The following is an 18,916-nucleotide window of genomic DNA, read 5'->3' as shown; positions in this document are numbered from 1 at the left end:
TTTATTTCTGTTATACCTAAGACAAAAATTCCATTCTTTCACCTCATATAAGTGTTCTGTCTGTATGTAGACCAGTTTACTGTCTTTTGGCTTTCAGATGCCCTCAGTGAATTAATTCCTCCCTGAGCATTTCTCTCCTCTGCTTCTCACTGGCTTTCTGAAAGTCCAGCCACACCTGAAAAGGCAGCTGGAGGCTGTGGGTGGAGCCAGTGGCTTCTGGCCAGTTAGCTGGAAGACCATAGTCCTGTGGAGAGCAGCAGGAGGAGTTTGCCGCCAATTTGAAAGGCGTTTTTTTTTTTTCTGGAAGCGAGGTCCGGCAGAGTTGTGGGTTGAGACCCAGGTGAAATGATTCTAAGAGCCTGGTGAATTGGGGAATCGCAGAGCCAGGCGCTAAGGCCATTATGTCTGAGGACTTGAACATCTTGTCCTCGTCCATCAACAGAGATGGCAACGAGCTGCAGGAGATGACAGGTGAGAGCCCAGGGGCGAGGGGAGATGTGCTGGGACTCTGGGCACAAGCCTGAGGGCACTTTCTGAGGTGGGCTCCCTCCGCAGGAAAGACTTACCCGAAACAGATATGTTCTTGGCACGTGGATGTTCCGCAGGCCACAATGTAGCACTGGGGTCCGTGGGCAGAGCAGTGAGTCCCTGGGATTGTGGACATGGGCACTTTAGTCCATTCCTGCATCTGCCTACGACTCCTTCAAGTGTACCACAAGGACTCTAGAGAAACTTTAAAGGAGTGCTCAGCTAACAATCAGTTCTCCTTTATATACAATAGGATCATTTAATTTCTTTTCACAAGTTTGTTTCTTCAAGGTTCATACTGGGGCCTGTGATTAATTCTGTAAGCTACATGACCAAGGAACTGTGGCCTAAGTTTGGGTACAGAGACAAAGTTTTCTTGATCATCAGTCTGCTTTTTCACAGGCAGAATTCATGGGTTTATATGTGTGAAACTTCCTTCTTAGTTTCCATCCTTGACAAATCTCACATCTAACAAAGGGGAAGGTAACTTTTTGTGTATTTTTGCCTTTTTTTATATCTCTTATTGGAGCAATTGTCCCAATAACCTAAACCATTTTCCTAATCATCTTTACTGTCTTAAATACCTGTATCTTTTAGGCAAACTCAGAAAGTTGAATTAAATCATTGATCTAACTAAGCATCATTGCTCCCACAAAAATAATCTTCATTATGATCTACAAGTAAAGTGCCCAGTGAGGAGTGGGATTTAATGATACCAAGGCCAGACACAGCAGGAACAGGGCCACAGCAATCAGAAGGAATGAGAGCAGAAGCAAGGGGCATTTTGTAACTCAACCTCACCTCCTCCCTCCCTTCCCATGACACCCCCTCCATCGGGATTTGCCTCTTGGCGGGGGGTTAGATTTATTATTCAGTGAATTGAACTCCCTAAGCTCTCTTGCTGACTGTAGCTCCTCTGACATGGGCACTGGCAGAACGCCACTAGTCCCAAAAGCCACACTTAGTAGAAGCAAATCCCAACCCTTCACACAGCTTCCCAGTGGCAGAACTAAGTGTTCTTACCTGGGCTCTAGCACTTGCTTCCAGTCTTAGAGTCAACATATACACACTGGTTTCAAATACATCTGCAGCATAGCACATGCAACACCTTACTATGGAGAGAAAGGGGTTTCCTAAGCAAAAGGAAGCATCAATAATGAACTCCCTTTTCATACAGAAACGAAGCAGTTCTCCTTCCCAAGCTGCCATTGCCCACTGCAGGTGACAGCAAAAGACAAGTGATTCTTTTCTCAAAAACAGGCTGACCAATGTCCCAACAGACTGCCCTGGCATATCCTAGCTCTGCTCCAACAACAAAAACACCATCTCCAGAGCCAATCTAGTACACTGAAAACACTGCTTCCCACGGCTGTCACCAAACATAAGGCACTGGACAGTCAGTCTTGGCTTCTGGACTATGGAGGTCATTTCTGCCCCTAGAAAGGCTGAAGCCAGTGTCTTCCCAAAGGAATTTTGTCTCCTCCACCCTTGTGGATTAGACATTTGCTCATCTACCCACATGGCATGGGATGTACGGTCCATCCTTGCATGCGAGTGAGATCTGAGATTCATGGGATCCTCAAGATTAGGCAGTAGATTACTCTTAGTTCAGTAACTAGAGGACCCTAGGTCAAGCTGTGTTTCAGGCATATCTGGCCTTCTTTCCAGCATGGCCATCCTTTATGGACCAGGGTTTCTTTAAAGAAAAAAACATTTTTTAAGGTAGTTGTAGGCAAGTGTAAAGTGCGTTTTTCTTTTAAGATTCTTTTATTTTCCTTATGTAATTTTCAAAGTAGGCATTCTTATATTTGTATTTTACAGATAAAGAGCAACAAGGACAACATCTCAGAATCGTCTCCCCTGTGTCTCCTGCTAGGCTTCTCTGCTGCTATGCAGTGATCATCGTCCTCACTGCAGCTGTGATTGCACTTTCTGTGGCTCTGTCATTGTCAGGTGAGTGACATTCTCCAGATCCTGCAGCATTCTGTCCACATCCACACTGTCAGTTACACTTACTGAGCCCTGTGAGCCAGGCACTGTGTGAAGGGCAGAAGAGAAAACACACTGGAAATTCCTGTTCTCTGGGAACTTAGGGTCTAGCAGGAAGATGCAGTGAAGGAACAGCACAGGCTGTGGTGTGCACAGGAGGCCAGGCTCAGCATCCCTGGGAAGAAGCATCCCTCTAGAGAGATGCAGGAGACATGTCATCCTGGGGGAACAATTTAGGCAGAACACAAGAAGAAAAAACCCAAGTAGGAGCTTCAAGGAAGCTTCTACAGCTAGGGGCAGTGAGGACAGTGAAGAGTAATATGGTTGGGGAAGGTACAGAACACTCCACCACTTCATGATTCATGGTTTCAGTTAATATTTTCACCTATGGTCTGAAAATATTAAATAGAATGATCCAGAAATACGCTGTTCATCAGCTTTTAGTTTTAGACTATTCAGAATAATGTGCTAAAGTCTTGGACAGCTTCCCTGCCATAGCTGGAGTAATGATTCATGATATTGTTTTATAAAATCAACTTTAACCATGTCAGTGACTAATGTACAAGTCTAAACACAAACAAACTTTTGCCCACAAGACTTAGTATGTATAATGTAAACTGTCAGGAGGCTCTACTTAACAGTCACCCTCAGGGCCTGTTGCATTTGTTCCTTTCATTAAAGCCTCATGGTAGTGTGTATAAGAATTGGGAACAGCTACAACAAATTGCTCTCCACTAAAAATAAATATGTGATCGTCATTTCTAGTATTTAATATTTCTTATCAAATCATTTATTTCTATCCTCAGAAGCCCTTCCAAGGAGCCTTGTAGTCATTCTTACCTGTTAAAGGAAGAAAAAGGCAAAGTTATGAAAGAAAAATGTTATTTTTATCATCAGTCCTGCATTCAGAAATTCTTACATATACCCCCACACACAATCACTGTGTTGTTATAGACCCACAAATGAACACATCACACTGCACCCTTAACGTAATCACTCAAACACTGACCAAGTCCCAAACCCTGTGCATCTTACTGAATTTCTACCCAGTTAGGAAAGCCAAACTAAAGCCATAGAGCTTTGGTTATGGTTTTATATTTTCTTTGTATTTACATTTTTACACGATTATCAGCCATAAATTAGAAAAAAACTAGCAAATTTGAAACTAGAAATGTAATGCTTTTTATAACTTTTTATGACTTTGGGCTCTGCTTTAATCCTGTGCTTCCTTGTCACCTTATGTCACCCTTCCTTGTTCTCCCTTTTACATGTAACTCCATGCCCACTCTCACAGTTGTTCACAATGTACATTATAGCCGGGGACAAGCATATGAGGGAGTGCATGGGGTCTCCTTCTTGCTGAGTTTGTGTGACCTTATTTAATATTATACTTTGTACATCCCCCACTTTTCTACAAGTTTCTATTTCTTTATGTCTGGATAACTTTCTGTGTTACACATGTACCACATTTTTATTATCTGTTCATCAGTTGATGGGCATCTAGGTCAGGTCCATTTTGCTCCTATTATACACAGGGCAGCAGTAGACACGTTCAAGCAGGTCTCTGTGTTATGGTGTAGTGTCCTCTCATATATGCCCAGGAGTGGCATAGCTGAGTCACCAAACGTCTATTTGTAACTTTTTTTTTTAAAAAAGGATTTATCTATCTATCTATTTATTTTATATACAGTATTCTCAGTATTCTGTCTGCATGTATACCTGCAGGCCAGAAGAGGGCACTATATATCACTACAGATAGCTGTGAGCCATCATGTGGTTGCTTTTCCTTAAAGTCCCACATGAAGGTTCTTGACTGGAGACCACCATGCTAGGAGGAGTCTCTAAGTGATCAGTAATGAAAGGTACAGTCTAAACACACACCTCACAATGGAGATTGAATGGTTAGCCAAAGAACCAAGACATGGAAATGTTTATCTATTATATGTATTTGCACTGTGCACATTCTAGGGAGAAAGGAAGACAAGGCCATTGCGAGCCGGGAAGTTGGCTATGTCACATGCCCAAAAGACTGGATTGGATTTGGAAGTAAATGTTTTTATTTTTCTGAACACACAAGTAACTGGACATCCAGCCAGACCTCCTGCATGGAGCTGGGGGCCTATCTTACTCACTTTGACAGTCTGGAGGAGTTGGTAAGAAAGGATCATGAGTTGGTTTGTTGTTTATTCCTGTGGAATATGTATTGCCTTGAGAAAGAGAGCTTAAAGCTGGAACATGAGGAAGATTCCCACCCTAGGTACTGGGGGACACGGGACACAGATTAGCATGTGCCATTTGTGATGGTAACACATCTGGCTGTAGCCCTGAGACATTCCAAGGATATTCTCATCTGTAATGCTAATAGTCAACGTGCTAGGTCACACATACATTTGAGAATCATGGTGGTCATGCAAGTCTTTGTCCGAGCTGGCAGGTGTTGCAAACTTAAGGTGACAACTGTTACTAACTGTAAATACAGACTTAACGAGGGCCCTTCTCAGTGACAGAAGGATGGGTGGTTGTCAGTATGTTATGGGTTATGATAGGAAAATGCATCCACTGAGAACTGTGTGTTATTTAGGCTCCACAGTTGATGACCCTCAGTTCAAACCAGCTGCAATCCGGAGAGGTCGCTGTAGGACAGAGACTCAAGGGACATCTGGAACTGAGAGACACATGTGTTTCCTTTCTGTGTTTTTGACAGAATTTCCTGAATAGATTCAATGGGGATTCTGCTGCCTGGATCGGCCTGCACAGAGAGTCATCAGAGCAGCCTTGGATGTTTACAAACAACACTGAATATAACAACTTGTATGTGTTCAGAATGCTTTTCCTCCTACTGTGTTCATGTGCTGTGATTGTGTGAGTTGTTGTGAAAGGTGAAAGGCTGAGTCATGTGAAGAGAACTGAACTGGAAAGGGAGAAACCCTTGGGCTGGCGGTGTGCCTTAGGGCTGGTTGTGTGTTACATGCAACAGCCAGTACCCAGTAACTCCACATCCCGGCAAATTTACATCTGTCAGAGTCACCTAGTGTTGTTTCACTCCAAATCTTTAGCCTGATGATGGCATCTGGGGAAGATGCTGTCTGCTCTCAGCACATGGAAATCTTCCCTTGCTGATAACTGCCCATGTGGGATGCAGACAGAACTGCTGATGACCACTAAGGGCTCTGAAACCCCAGGAAGTTACTGCACAGCTCCTGTACAAGTCTTGTCAGATAGCTATGTGCACAGTTGCTCTTATCACTGAAGCAGACTCCATGGGTATTGGGAACCTTCTCTAAAGTCTCATCATCAAAGAGCACCCAGGACAGCACTTGGATGTGAGCATAGCCATTTTGAACAGACCCATTTCACTGGAACAGTGAATGTCCATCAGTAAAGACCTTTAGAGTTTTCTAAGTGCATTTTCTTCCACTTTCATACATGTGAGAAATTCTTCAAGGTAGAATTGAAGACCCCCCTTGCAATGCTACCCATGGCTGAATGAAGCTCCTGTGGACATGGCAGAGAGCAGCGGTCAAATGCTTTGTACACACAGTACAGGGTCCAACATGGATGAGTGAGAAAGGTGTGGTTATTAAATGGAACCCTGAGAATGGAAACGTCACTGGGTGTAACACTAGTGCTGGTGATTCATCATGGACTCTGCCTTTCTGTGATCCGTGCTATAAACAAGCAGTGGACACGAGTGAGACATCATTGCTGGGGGAATGCAGTGGCTGACTCTGCAGAAATTTGTTTGTTTTTTTGTTTTAGGGTTCCCATCCGAGGAGAAGGAAACCATGCCTACCTGAGTGGCAGAGGGATCAGCAGTGGCAGGAACTACATAAGTAGGAAGTGGATTTGTAGCAAACCCAGCAGCTATACTTTACAGTGTGCAGCCGTCTCACAGCTTGTGTAGACTGTGCTAAAGCAGTTATGAGAACCCTGTATCATGTTATCTACAGCTGCAGCCTCATTTCTTTATCTTATACTATTATCAAAATCAACACCTAACCCGTGGTGACATCAGAGATAACAGCTATCAGAGAGGACTATACCTACAGGTACTTGGAGGCCTATGGGTGATTCTAAATTAAATAAGTGTTCGCTATGGGTTTGTACTCACTTCATAAACCTGAATTACAATCATAAAATCCAGCAAAATAACATTTCTCTGTGTTCTATTCATAGTTTATTTTGTTCCCCTTTTGTTTCAATCCATTTTATTTCAAATAAACAGTGTGACACTATTTCTCAAATAAATATTTTGTCCTATGGAAATTACTTTGTGTTTAGCAGTTTTAATTATCTTATTTACAGTACATACTAATCTCAAGACTGGAAGAGAAAGATCACTTACTCAAATCTTCATGACCAAATTAATTAATTAAAGCATGCTGCCGGACGGTGGTGGCGCATGCCTTTAATCCCAGCACTCGGGAGGCGGAGGCAGGCGGATCTCTGGGAGTTCGAGGCCAGCCTGGTCTACAAGAGCTAGTTCTGGGACAGACACCAAAGCTACAGAGAAACCCTATCTCGAAAAACCAAAAAAAAAAAAAAAAAGCATGCTTTTTTATTTGTGTACATGAAATGCCTCCCTCTGAAGTGGGGTTTGAGAGGTCAGCATGGCAGTTGAGGGAGACAAGATTTTTATAAACCTCAGGGGTAGGAAGTTTCCAAATGGTGGTCATGACAGGTGAAAGAGGTGGGATTACAGGATCAGAACATAAATTACACAATAGCCCATCACAGGCTCCTGAAAGAAAGACATGGCTGTCAAGGGGGCGTAAGGAAGTAGTCATTGGCAACAGGGAGTCAAAAGGTGGTAATGGGTGTTCATGTAACCTTTTATAACCAAGATAGGATTACAAGATGGTTATAAAAAATGTTTGGAAACAAAGGCATGATTCCCATTCCTGGGACAGGCAGTACAGAACTATTTGTAGATAAGGGTACAGGTGGCCATTGCCCAATCCATGAAAACAGAAATTTATGGTTTAATCATAAACAGAGTAGACCTATTTTGTCTTTACTATAACATGGCTTTAAAGTCTAAGACAGGGGCAGGCTGATTCTTCCTACACTTCATCCCATGTCCCAATTGCCCTCCTATGTTGTGATTTTGTTTCTCTGAGATCGAAAGAGCTTCATCTGCTTCCTGAGTGGCTTTTCTACTCCAATGGACAAAGTTAACAAGGCACCTGACAAGTGGGATCCAGTTATAAGTAGGCTAATTGGGAACACCCGAGGATTGAAAACAGAAATTCTTCCTCTTTAGTTTCAACTTCTGTCTTCCTGCCGCTGAGACCCAGTTCAGAGATCAGTGTTGCAGAGACTGCCAAGTCTTCTCTGTACCTGCTGAAATCAATCACCACACCAGAGCTCCTGCAGGAAGGATGAATAGGTGTGCATTGAATGCCATCTGAATCAAACTGAAAGGGCAAGAGCAGCTTCACAGAGGAATCACAGAGGAGCTGAAGCTCATGAAAGTTAGATTTTCACATTGGGTCTCTCTCTACAGTAGAGGAGAAGCTTGGGGGCCTCTCATATAGCAGTAATTCTTTTGGACTATGTCATGCTTAAGTATAACTGGACAAGAGAAAATGGTCAGTGAATAATTAAGAATCCTGAGTCATAGTTTTTGTTTGGTCAGTGAATAAAGTGAGGACATCACCATTTCCCTGTAGGTTTGAGGGGAAGCTTTTATTGTAGATATGAGGAAGAGCAGCCAGAGGCACCTGGAAGAGTCCACAGTGGGGAGAGAAAGGAGTAGACTAAACCTGGCCAGCAGATTCAACTTGGCCAGGAGAGAAGAAAGAGCAGAGGAGCGTGTGAGAGGAGGACCAAGAGAGCAAGATAAAGAGAGAGCATGGCCAAAATGGCAGAGAGGAATTTCAGGGAAGGAAAAGCACCCTATCTCAGTAAAAAAAAAAAAAAAAAAAAAAAAAAAACACTTTCTCCTGCCACCTCTTTACCATGGCTTTAGTTGGATCAGCATCACTGAGGGTGGGCTCTTGGCCAGGTGAGTGACAGGCCCAGCAGGATTTGCTCTTCCCCTGCTTGTTTTCCTCATGCTGGCAGGTCCATTCCTACACTGGCATTGGAACAGTGTTTCTCAACTCGTGGGTCTCTAATCCTTTGGGGTCACATATCAGATATCCTGCTTATGGATATTTACATTATGATTCATAGGAGGAGCAAATACAGTTATGAAGTAGCAATGAAAATAATTTTAGGATTGGGGGTCAACACTACATGAGAAACTGCATTAAAGGCTCCCAGCATTAGGAAGGTTGAGAACCGCTGCATTAGAGCCTACTTCTTCGGGATTCCAGCATCTCCAGAAGACCATCTGAGACATCCAGTCTCATAGATTGGACTTTCTGTTCATAGGCAGTCATTATTGGACTAGCTGTAAGTCATTCTAATAAATAACCTTTCTATAGACAGAGAAGATTCATTCTATAAGTTCTGTTGCTCTAGAGAACCCTGACAAATACAGTGAAATATGGTGACAAGGAAGGACAGGATGCAGTCCAATGGCCTGTGAGTCATGAAAAAGTTATGAAGAAAATGGTTTTACTAGTGTCAGCTTTTACATAGGTTTTTCTCATTTAGTGGTGAGTTCATAAACACATAATTGACAGTGAAATTCTAAAACCAAACTAAGCTCCATTGATGGGAGAGAGTCTTCTGTTTTGTGTTAATTTCATTGGTTAAATAAAGAGACTGCCTTGGCCCTGATAGGACAGAAAATTAGGTTGGCGGAGTAGACAGAACAGAATGCTGGGAGAAAGAAGCTGAATTAGGCAGTCGCCATGATTCTCCTACTCCATACAGCTGCAGGTTAAGATCTTCCCTGGTAAGCCACCTTGTGGGCTACACAGAATATTAGGAATGGGTTAGATCAATATGTAAGAGCTAGCCAATAAGAGGCTGGAACTAATGGGCCAGGCAGTGTTTAAAAGAATACAGTTTCTGTGTAATTATTTCGGGTATAAAGCTAGCCATGTGTGTGGCCAGGTGCCAGGAACGCAGCCCTGCCACTCCTTCAGCACTCCATAACTTCAGAATGGCTCTTCCAACCATGTGGAAGTACAATGATATACAACCATGTGGAAGTAGCTGTGCTTCTGAAAGTGGTATCTGTGCTTCTGAAAGTGGTCAGTGCAGTCCAACACCAGACCTGAGGAATGGGAGAAGTTTTGTTCAAGGACAGAACAGCTATGCTGGGACCCAGCTTTCACGTTGGATGCAAAGGTGTGTGTCCAGTCCCTCACCCGAGTGCCTTTTGCATAAAGGGCTGTTCTTCTGGCCTTAAGCCAGCTTTTCACTGTGAGAAGGACAATGCCCTCCCTGTGGACACAGATAGTTGCTATTCACTTGACATAGCCCATGTCCATGGACTCTTTATATAGAGAGGGGGTACTCACCTCACACTGAGAATAAATAAATAAGAACAACAAAAATATCCTAGCTATGTGAGACATCATATGTCTGCCAAGAGACGATGCCATTGTGAAGTGTAAAAGATCTTAAAAGGGAATCCCCAAAGGTCCAGGGAACAAAGCAGCAAATGTGGCTGCCTTGAAAGTGGCTCTGGAAGCAGAGAGGCCTCTCCAGATCTTTGTTACCCTGCCTGAACTTTAATTTCTCTAGATTCCAATTCATATACAAAGAGATCAAGTGGAAAGGAAGAAAAGATACTCAATAGGAGGCTGTGGGTCCACTGGTGAAGAAAAAGGGCCATGATCTATCCATTAACCTGCCTGCCTGACTCTATCTCTCAGCCCCAAGATCCCCAAAGCCAGGCAAATAACATCTTGCTTAAAGGCACTGTGAAACAGAATCCTCCTGGGAGCACACTAGTCCCTTCATAGTCCAAGAAAGAAACCTGTTGTGGATTATTAATATTATTTTATTATTTTTTGGTACAGCTTTTCTGTATTTAGAAATGTTTTGATATACAAATACCCGTGTGTTTCAAAGGAGTACAGAATTAAGCATGGACTGTGCTGTACAGGTTTGTGGCTTAGGAGCCACAGCCATAGGTGTGACATAGGCTGTGCTGGGGAAGCTGTGTGAGTGCACTCTGTGCTGCTTGCACAAAGACCAAAACACCCACAAGTGCACTTCTAGGAATCCATCCTCATTGATCCCAGGCTCTCAGGTACCTCTAAAATGCCAAGGGTAGCACTAAGAAATTCAACACAAATGCTTCCCTGTCCATGAAAGCAGCATCTGGCTCTTGGGAAATGTTAAGTCATCCTGACTCTCACCACTTTCAGACACTCTCTGTATGGATTTGCACCTGGAGACAGAACTGTCACCTTTTATTCCTTATGTGAGTCAAGAGCCAAGTCCCAACCTGATTGTGACTTTTGCTTCCTTTTCCTGATAAATCCCCACCCATTCCTGCCTCTGGCATACAGCCCAAGATCCGAGACAAAACCCTGGGATTTAAGTATAAATCAGAAACACAGACTGCCGTATCCCAAAAAGGACCTGAAAGACTTCCTAAGTCAAGGAGTGTATCGGCGTAAAATAAATGCAATGCAGATATTAAAGAATATTTACCACTTTAATGAAAAACTTACAGAACCGAAGTTCCAGCATAGTACAGGAGGTAGGAAGGAAAAAAGGGCCAAGCTGCCTCCCCGCGCGCCCATTTATTGGCAGGCATTTGACAGAGGCAAACCCCGCCCCCTAAAGGGGCTGTCTTAACCCTACAAAGGGGCTTAAGCAAGAGCAATATATCATTGAGGGAAATGCAGTCGCTTGAGAGTATCTAGACCTGCATTTGGTTTCTAATCTGTTGGCACCGATGCATGCCAAATTTGATTCAAATAAATATTTAAATAAAATCTGAGCTGCACGTGGAGAGCATTGCAAAATGACCTTGTAGAGTGCAACTGAAGCTCCTCCGTGGTGCACTTCTGCCCTCTGCTGCTCGATGGTGTTTCCAACAGCTCACTCTCCCTGTGATCCATTTTTGTTTTGTTTTTTTTCCTTCTTCAATGCTTGTATTGTTGTTTTAAACCAAAATCAACCTGAAGCTTTCATTCACAAGCGAACAGTCTCCTCTGAGGCTTGTGGCTTGAATCTGTAGCCTCATGGACATAAACAATTTCTTCTGAACAAGGAGTCAGAGAGTTGGACCTCACAGTTAAAGTTCATGATCTCTCTGAGCATGCCAAATGTCTGATATTGGTAAACCATTGGACATGAGCCCGACAATGATTGAACACATGAATGAGCTTGTGGGTGACGACTCAACTCATGTGAGCCTGACTTCGGATATTATTCTGGAACAAAATCATCTTAGACGCTGAAGTGTTGAACCCTTCGCTGACGTTTCCATCACAGTCTTCACAAGAAACGTGTCTCCCTCTGTTAACAGCACAACCTGAGTGTTTCATAGCATCAAGGTGGACATATGGGTTCCTTTCTGGAGTCTTCTGGAGCATGAGTGGGCAGCTCTTGTGAAGAATCTGGAGAGGAAGCCCTGCAGGGTCCTTCCCATGGTCAATGGCTCCAGGGAGCTCTGGCTGGTGTCTCTTAGCTACAGCAGTAACTCTTTGGCTGCTGGGCTTTGTAGAATATTATTTTAGCTAGGCAAAAATGTATTACATTTGTTTATGCTGCAGAACATTACTTTAGCTGTGTAAAGGTGAGAAACTTTTGTTTATGCTGCATTTGTTTACTTATGGAAAGATATGGTTCATTTGTTTCACATTGCCTGCCTATGGCACCTGATTGTTCTGAGAAAGAGCTAGGCAGAGAAAGAACAGGCAGCGCTGGCAGACAGAGAGAACAAATAGGAGGAGAAATCTAGGCTGAGCAGAAGGAAGAATGAGAGGAAGAATAAGATGAGAGAAGGAGAGACAACCCCAGGGCAAGAAGCCAACCAGCCTCTATCCAGTCAGATACAGAAGCAGTGAAAGATAGGTGTAACAATAGAAAAGGTTTAAAATCCCCAAGGCAAAAGGTACATAAAGAGAAACAGGTTGAATCTAAGTTAATAGAGCTAGCCAGAAACAAACCTAAGTTATGCTAAATATTTATAATTAATAAAAACTATCGGTATCCTGATTTGAAAACTGGTTGGTGGCTCCCAGTTCTCACTATAGGATCTTGCTTGCTCAACTGTCTACTCCACTATGGAAAACAGAATAAATTCTGTTGAAACATGGCTCTAAGGAGACCAAAAAACCCCTCTGTACACAGGTGAATCCATAATTTGACGAATACCCAAAGTTCCACAGGATCTTTGAGGAATGTGTATGGTTCCTAGAACTTAGCAGGCCACCAAAGCTTAGCTCAACAGACACCATGACGGAAGTACCATTCAGGTCTGGGAACCCAACATGTAACCAGCAATTCCTGCCAAAATGAGAGCATACAATCCACCAAAGTCCATAGTTCTGGGAAAGTCTCTAATGTACTATCTTGTTTTTTGATTTTTGTAGTTTGCTTCTAGCTACATGTTTCTGCTAAGTGGCTACATGGCGTCTGTGACCCCAATAGCTGAGGGTTTTTTGGGGGGAGCTCAATACCTTATCCTGAGGAAGACTTATTGCTGTACCAGGGTCCTGAACAGCCTGTTTATGGAAATGTTTTGCCAACCACACATCTGATAAATTGCCAATATTGAAAATATGCGTTGGATTAAAAAACAGGACATCAAATAAACAATAACCCAACTTAAAAAAGTGTTGTATATATCTCACCAGAGATTTTTCAAAAGATGAACACAAATGGTTAAGAAACACATAAAGAAATGGTCAATATCCTTAGTTATCAGGGTGATCCAAATAAAAACTACATTGAGGTTTCATTGCATACAAGTCAGATTGTCCAAGATAAATAAGCAAATACAGCTCCTGCTGCTGAGGATCTGAGGTTGATACAGAAGTATGCATGTTTGCACACACACACACATACTCAAACAGGAAATGGAGAGAGACAGAGAGGTTAGGGGAGGTAAGAAGAGAGGGCGGAAAGGAGGGAGAGGAGAAGGTGGGGAGACTGGAGACATCCTTTCTACTATAAAGGAATCACACAATGTGCCCACTGAGGTTGTTTGGAGGCTCTGATTTGCCTCACAGGATTTTGGCAGGACCTAAAGCATTGTCTGCTTTGGCATAAAAATCAAGGAAATTACACCCTGGTTTTTAAAACACCCAGCAGTGATACATTCCTACAGCTGACTGCAGGAGTCACATGACCTGAACTGATGGCCAAAGGGGTATAGTGTGATATGGCCTCTGTTGTGTTCAGATATCTAGTGCCCAGGCAGAAGCCAAGCTGGAGAGGCTAGGTCTCTGCTGATGGATGCAGTCTGTAGGGGGCATTGGATCATGAGGGCGTCGCCTCCACCTTGAATTAATCCACACATGGCTTCCTAATTTGGTAGCCCTGCTGTGAGGTGAGGTCAGTTCTGAGATGAGACTCAGCTGCTGTAAGATTCTGGAGCTGTGACTACATCATCCTTGGTTCCACTGCTGTCACTCCACTGGGCAAGGACCAAGAGTGTTCACACCCTAGTGTTTGTGTTGAGATCTCTTCCCAGCCTTAGCTGGCCTCTTTCAGAGTCCTGCACTTAGAAGTCACCTTGAAATGTCCCAGTGTCGTGGCCCCTGCAGCTTCCTGAGGATTGAGTTTTGAGACCTGTGATTCACCCCTGAGAAAGACCACCGCAGTGTGCAGCCTGCATCCCAGCACTCATGGGACAAGGGAAATAAAATGTCCCGATCTATAGACCAGGTTCTGGCTCCACTAATCCACCAAGGCGCATGTATGAGGAGGTAAAGAAGAACACATGAATAATATACAGCGATGACATCTGAAGATAATATAGAGCTAGCATCCTAAAATTTTGCCAAGAGATTGTTAGTTCCCTTTCTTGGGGAAGGGGAAAAAAAGAGGAGGCAGCCCTGAATTAACTATTTCATTTCCAGGTAATGGAAGAAAGATGTAAAGTCTGTCCGTGGTCCACACAGCCCCACAATTATTTTTGGTTTGCTGATCTTTCTATTGGAACAAACCTTGAGAATTCTAATCCTCTCCACTTCCTCCTTATGCTGCTTTCACTTTTCTCCTTTGAATTGTAGGAGCCAGCCATGATAAGCTAAATATGAACATATCACCCAAAAGTTCTTTACTTCAAACCATTATCACCTGCCAGAATAAGACTCAGCCATCGGTAAATTTAATAGAGGCCTGAGTCTCAGTAGTTTACCCTGAAGCAATACCTGGTTGCAAGAAGGACCGAAGGACAACAAACTGAGATTACCAGAGCACAATCCAAAAACAGACCATCCAAAGGAAATGCCTAACTTTCTAACTCCTGTAAATAGGATTACCTACACTCACCAGGACACCCCTCGACAAATGTCAGCCAATCATGAGTCCTGAACCTCAGAAACCTCTGACCCCCACCTTTACTACTATAAAAACCCAACTCTAACTGAGCTCAGGACTCTCTGTTTATTCCAATACATTGGACATGCGGTGAGACCGAGTTTCCAACTTGCATAAAATAAAGGCTCTTTGCTTTTACATAAGGAACTCTGTCTTCTTTTTGACTTTTGGGGAACTTTTCGTATTTAGACATAAAACGAGTAAGAAAAGATTAAAAGACTATAAAAAAATTTTGGCCAAGAGGTGGTAGTGCAATCCTTTAATCTCAGCATTTGTGAGGCAGAGGTAGGTGGACTTCTGTGAATAGAGACCAGCTTCATCTATGGAGCGAGTTCCTGGACAGCCAGGGCTGTTAAACAGAGAAACCCTGTCTGGAAAAACAAAACAAAATAGAAAGAAAGGGAGAGGAAGAGAGGAGGAGAGGGAAAGAGGGACAGAGGAGGAAAGGAACAGAGGGAGAGAGAGGAAGAGAAGAAGAGAGGGAGAGAGGGAGAGAGAGAAAGTTATCATCTGTAGTAAACGTGCCACTCATAATGCCTGAAACGAATTCTACAGCCAGACCCTACAACTTTGTTGGCACTGGAATATTGTCATCCGGTTTTGTTTGTTGAAATCACCTCAGTCATGCAGGGGCTGGCCCACGTGCCACTCTTCCTGAGTGTTCTACAAGATCTGTCGCCCAGGTGTGCTCAGGGGACTTCCTTCTGGAGAGCTCGGCAGGGCCTGCACTGAGGTGTTCAGCTGAGGAACTTGTCTGCATGGACTCTTATCTAGGTTTACATGTTTACATTTTTTCCCTTCCCATTTTACTAAAAAGCGATCTTCTTAGGCCAAGAAAGCTGAACTGTGAGGATGACAAATGACAGGGCGCTTGAAATGATCCCAAGGCTCCTGACAAAAATCTCACTTAACAGTCAAGGTGGTTATTCTGGTGGAAGCAACACCTCAGCCCCTGGAATTCACTTACACAACCGCTCCCCAGGAGCTATTTGCATATTGCTTGCCTGCTTGTTGTTGGGGGTAGAGAAATTTTGATCCTTGCTGTGGGTTCAGGTTGAGGCTGGGGCCGAGGGGCGTGGCCCGACGAGAAGCTTGAGTCAGGGTTGTGGAGGAGGATGAGAAATGCTCTAGGGTTGGTCCGCTGCAGCGCCTCCCCGCCCCGGGACCGCCCTTGCTCCAAGGATGCAACAGGTCAGAGGTGGTGCCAGAGACTAGAGCCAGTTGATCCTGAGAGCCTCGTGAGTGAAGGAGTGTTTAGCCAGGCGCTGCGCCCTTCATGTCTGAGGACTCTGGCGGCTTGTTCAACAGCGACGAGGACGAGCCGCCAGATGAGATAGGTGACAACCTGCCCGCGTCCATCAACGGGGACGAGGAAGAGCTGCAGGAGGTGATAGGTGAGAACCTGCCCGCGTCCATCAACGGGGACGAGGAAGAGCTGCAGGAGGTGATAGGTGAGAACCCGCCGGCGTCCATCAACGGGAACAACGAAGAGCAGCATTTGGTAGGAGGTAAGATCTGAGGGGCTATGTGCAGGCACTCTGGGCAAGAGCCTCAGGCACAGGGCATGCACCTGAGGTGGGGCTCCTTCTGGGAAAGACTTACCTGAGACAGAAGTGTCCTGGGCAGAAAGGCTTGTGGATGGGCGGCAGGCCTGGTTAAGGTGGCTGTGGGGTTCATGGGCAGAGCAGTGTGTTCCTGGGATTGTGGATCATGGGCATTTCAGTCCATTCCTGCATCCACACAGTGCACCGCAAGGACTCTAGAGAAACTTTAAAGGAGTGCTCAGCTAACCATCAGTTTTCCCCTACACACAATAGCGTCATTTAATTTCTTTTCATAAGTTTGTTTCTTCAAGGTGCCTGTAATTAATTCTGTAAGCTGTATGACCAAGGAACGCTGGCCTACCTTGGGTGCAGGGACAAAATTTTCTTGATCATCAGCCTGTTTTTCCAGAGGCAGAATTCATGGGTCGATAGTGCATTAAACTTCCTTCTTAGTTTCCTTCCTTGGCAAATCTCACCTCTAACAAAGGGGAGGCTGACTTTCAGTCTATGTTTGCCTTTTTTGTATCTCTTATTGGAACACGTAGCCAAATAACCAAAACCATTTCCCTACCCATCTTTATTGTCCTAACCGAGAAGGTCCAATTAAATCATTGATCTAAGTAATCATCATTGCGTTCATAAAATCAAATCATCAATGATCTCATAAAGATCATCAAGTAAACTGATTAGTGAGGAGTGGAATTTAATGCCAAAAAGGCCAGATACATGGAATATGGCCACAGGAAGCAGGAGGAAGCACTGCAGAAGCAGGCATTCTGGAGACAGTTGTTAGTTTCCCACGCCCCCAGGTGGGGGGTGGGCTTTGCTGAACAGCCCTTCTGAGTTTTTATAGCAAAGTAGGTGTCTGGATTTCTACTGGACTGGTTGGAGGAACCTGGGCATGCTCAGGCATGTCTCTGCCATTCAGTGCACACCTAAAGTGCCCCCACCTCTTACCCAAAATTCTCAAAAAGACTGAAGAACCCACCCTCTTTATGATAGAGCAGCAGGTCTCTGTCTGATTTGCTGTCCCCAGTTTTGAGTTGTGGGTAACCCCTCAGGTACCACCAAGTCACTTATTCCTCAAAGTAGCCAAAACACCTACTATTCTGGGAGAAATTACAAAAGTAAAAATTTTCTTCTTTCTTTGGACTTATCTATGGGCTGAAAACTGCAGCCAAGTTCTCATGGCACTGGGCGGAAGTCCATAAAGCAACTGACTTGGGTGAAAGTTAGGGACCCAGCTCTCTCAAACTCTATGCAGCTTCTCTGACGCTTTCACCTCCTCTGACTAATACCAAAAGGGAAAGCTCATGAACAACACTACTGTTTCTCAGGTATACCAAGTATTTCTGAGGGATTAGGGGCCAGATAAATACCATGAAGGCCGTAGGAGAGCCCATGACTAAGCAATAAAGATGGAGAACTTCCAAGATGGTAGTTTCTTCATCACTTTCCAGACCTGAGACAAAGCCTAGGGCTGCTTAAAACAAAGGCCTGGCAAGCTCTTTCTCTAGTCAGTGGGGCCCCCTGCTGATGAAAGACTGAACAGCTCATGGTCAGAGTAGGATGTGTGTTTTGATTGACACATTAAAATTAACACGTTCATTGTTTCATTATGATCAATATATTAGGAATCACCTCAGCTATTTTTAGAAACACCGTGTTATTGTGAACTGTAATCATCCCACTGAGCCTTTTAACACCAGATCGGACACCACTTTATTGTAAATATTGTCTACTTCCTCTCTACCTCCCCAAGAGATATTTCTACTTGCTTGTGTATTATAACACTGTTCAAAGTAACCAGCACATGGAACCAACCTGCATCTATCAGTGAATAAATGGGGAAAATTGTGGTCCATCCTCCCAAATATAATGCAGCAATAAGAGATGATGGGGCGATGCCTTTGGTGCTATCATGGATGGACCTGGTGACAGGTTGAGAGAAATTAGTCAGGCATTGAAAGTCTAACACTGCCGCATCAGTCAGAACTAGCTAAAATCAGATAGGAGTTTATATTATTATTTTCTTGGATTTGGAAAGATTTTTCTTTTTAAAGCATGATGCAAAACTAGAAATCACAAGGAAGCCTATAAGTTCAGAAGCATGCAAGCACAACACAGTCAAACATTATACAAAGAAGTTGTGAAAAGCTGGCAGGAAACTTGTTGAAAAGTGAGAAGAAGAAACAAGTTGTGGCAGTTCGGGTTTCTTTTCAAAGTAAGCTGGGAGGAGACTTTTCTGTGGCCCACTGCCTTTAAGCTTGCTTAAGCTTGCTGATTAGTATAAGAACAGGAACGTCTGAGTCAGAAGCCTTTGGGACATTTGGACTGGTAAAGTGGTGTAAGAACTAGGCAAGTGGAAAGGGTGTGGTGGGCCAGATGAAGGTGGGTGCAACCCTGGGCACCTGGGAGCTGCCAGAAAGGCTGCAGGAGTGGACTAG

General features: G+C 43.9%; 3 protein-coding genes across 3 annotated transcripts in view; all 3 read left to right on the top strand.

Moving 5' to 3' along the window:
- Nucleotides 1-6,742, top strand: part of LOC142855950 (C-type lectin domain family 2 member D11-like) — a 63,965-nt gene extending 57,223 nt beyond the window's left edge. Inside the window, exon 6 of the mRNA XM_075982624.1 lies at nucleotides 6,277-6,742. Within this exon, the coding sequence (XP_075838739.1) occupies nucleotides 6,277-6,421 (145 nt within the window). The 3' untranslated portion in view covers nucleotides 6,422-6,742. The remainder of the gene's footprint in view (nucleotides 1-6,276) is intronic.
- Nucleotides 300-18,916, top strand: part of LOC142855964 (C-type lectin domain family 2 member H-like) — a 38,809-nt gene continuing 20,192 nt past the window's right edge. Inside the window, exons 1-3 of the mRNA XM_075982649.1 lie at nucleotides 300-471; nucleotides 2,350-2,481; nucleotides 4,486-4,670. Of these exons, the coding sequence (XP_075838764.1) occupies nucleotides 402-471; nucleotides 2,350-2,481; nucleotides 4,486-4,670 (387 nt within the window). The 5' untranslated portion in view covers nucleotides 300-401. The remainder of the gene's footprint in view (nucleotides 472-2,349; nucleotides 2,482-4,485; nucleotides 4,671-18,916) is intronic.
- Nucleotides 16,180-18,916, top strand: part of LOC142855949 (C-type lectin domain family 2 member D11-like) — a 48,622-nt gene continuing 45,885 nt past the window's right edge. Inside the window, exon 1 of the mRNA XM_075982621.1 lies at nucleotides 16,180-16,433. Within this exon, the coding sequence (XP_075838736.1) occupies nucleotides 16,202-16,433 (232 nt within the window). The 5' untranslated portion in view covers nucleotides 16,180-16,201. The remainder of the gene's footprint in view (nucleotides 16,434-18,916) is intronic.

The sequence above is a fragment of the Microtus pennsylvanicus genome, chromosome 8, assembly GCF_037038515.1.
Source record: "Microtus pennsylvanicus isolate mMicPen1 chromosome 8, mMicPen1.hap1, whole genome shotgun sequence".
NCBI lineage: Eukaryota > Metazoa > Chordata > Mammalia > Rodentia > Cricetidae > Microtus > Microtus pennsylvanicus.
The sequence above is the reverse complement of the archived record's forward strand: the minus strand, read 5'-3'. Positions and strand labels throughout refer to the sequence as shown.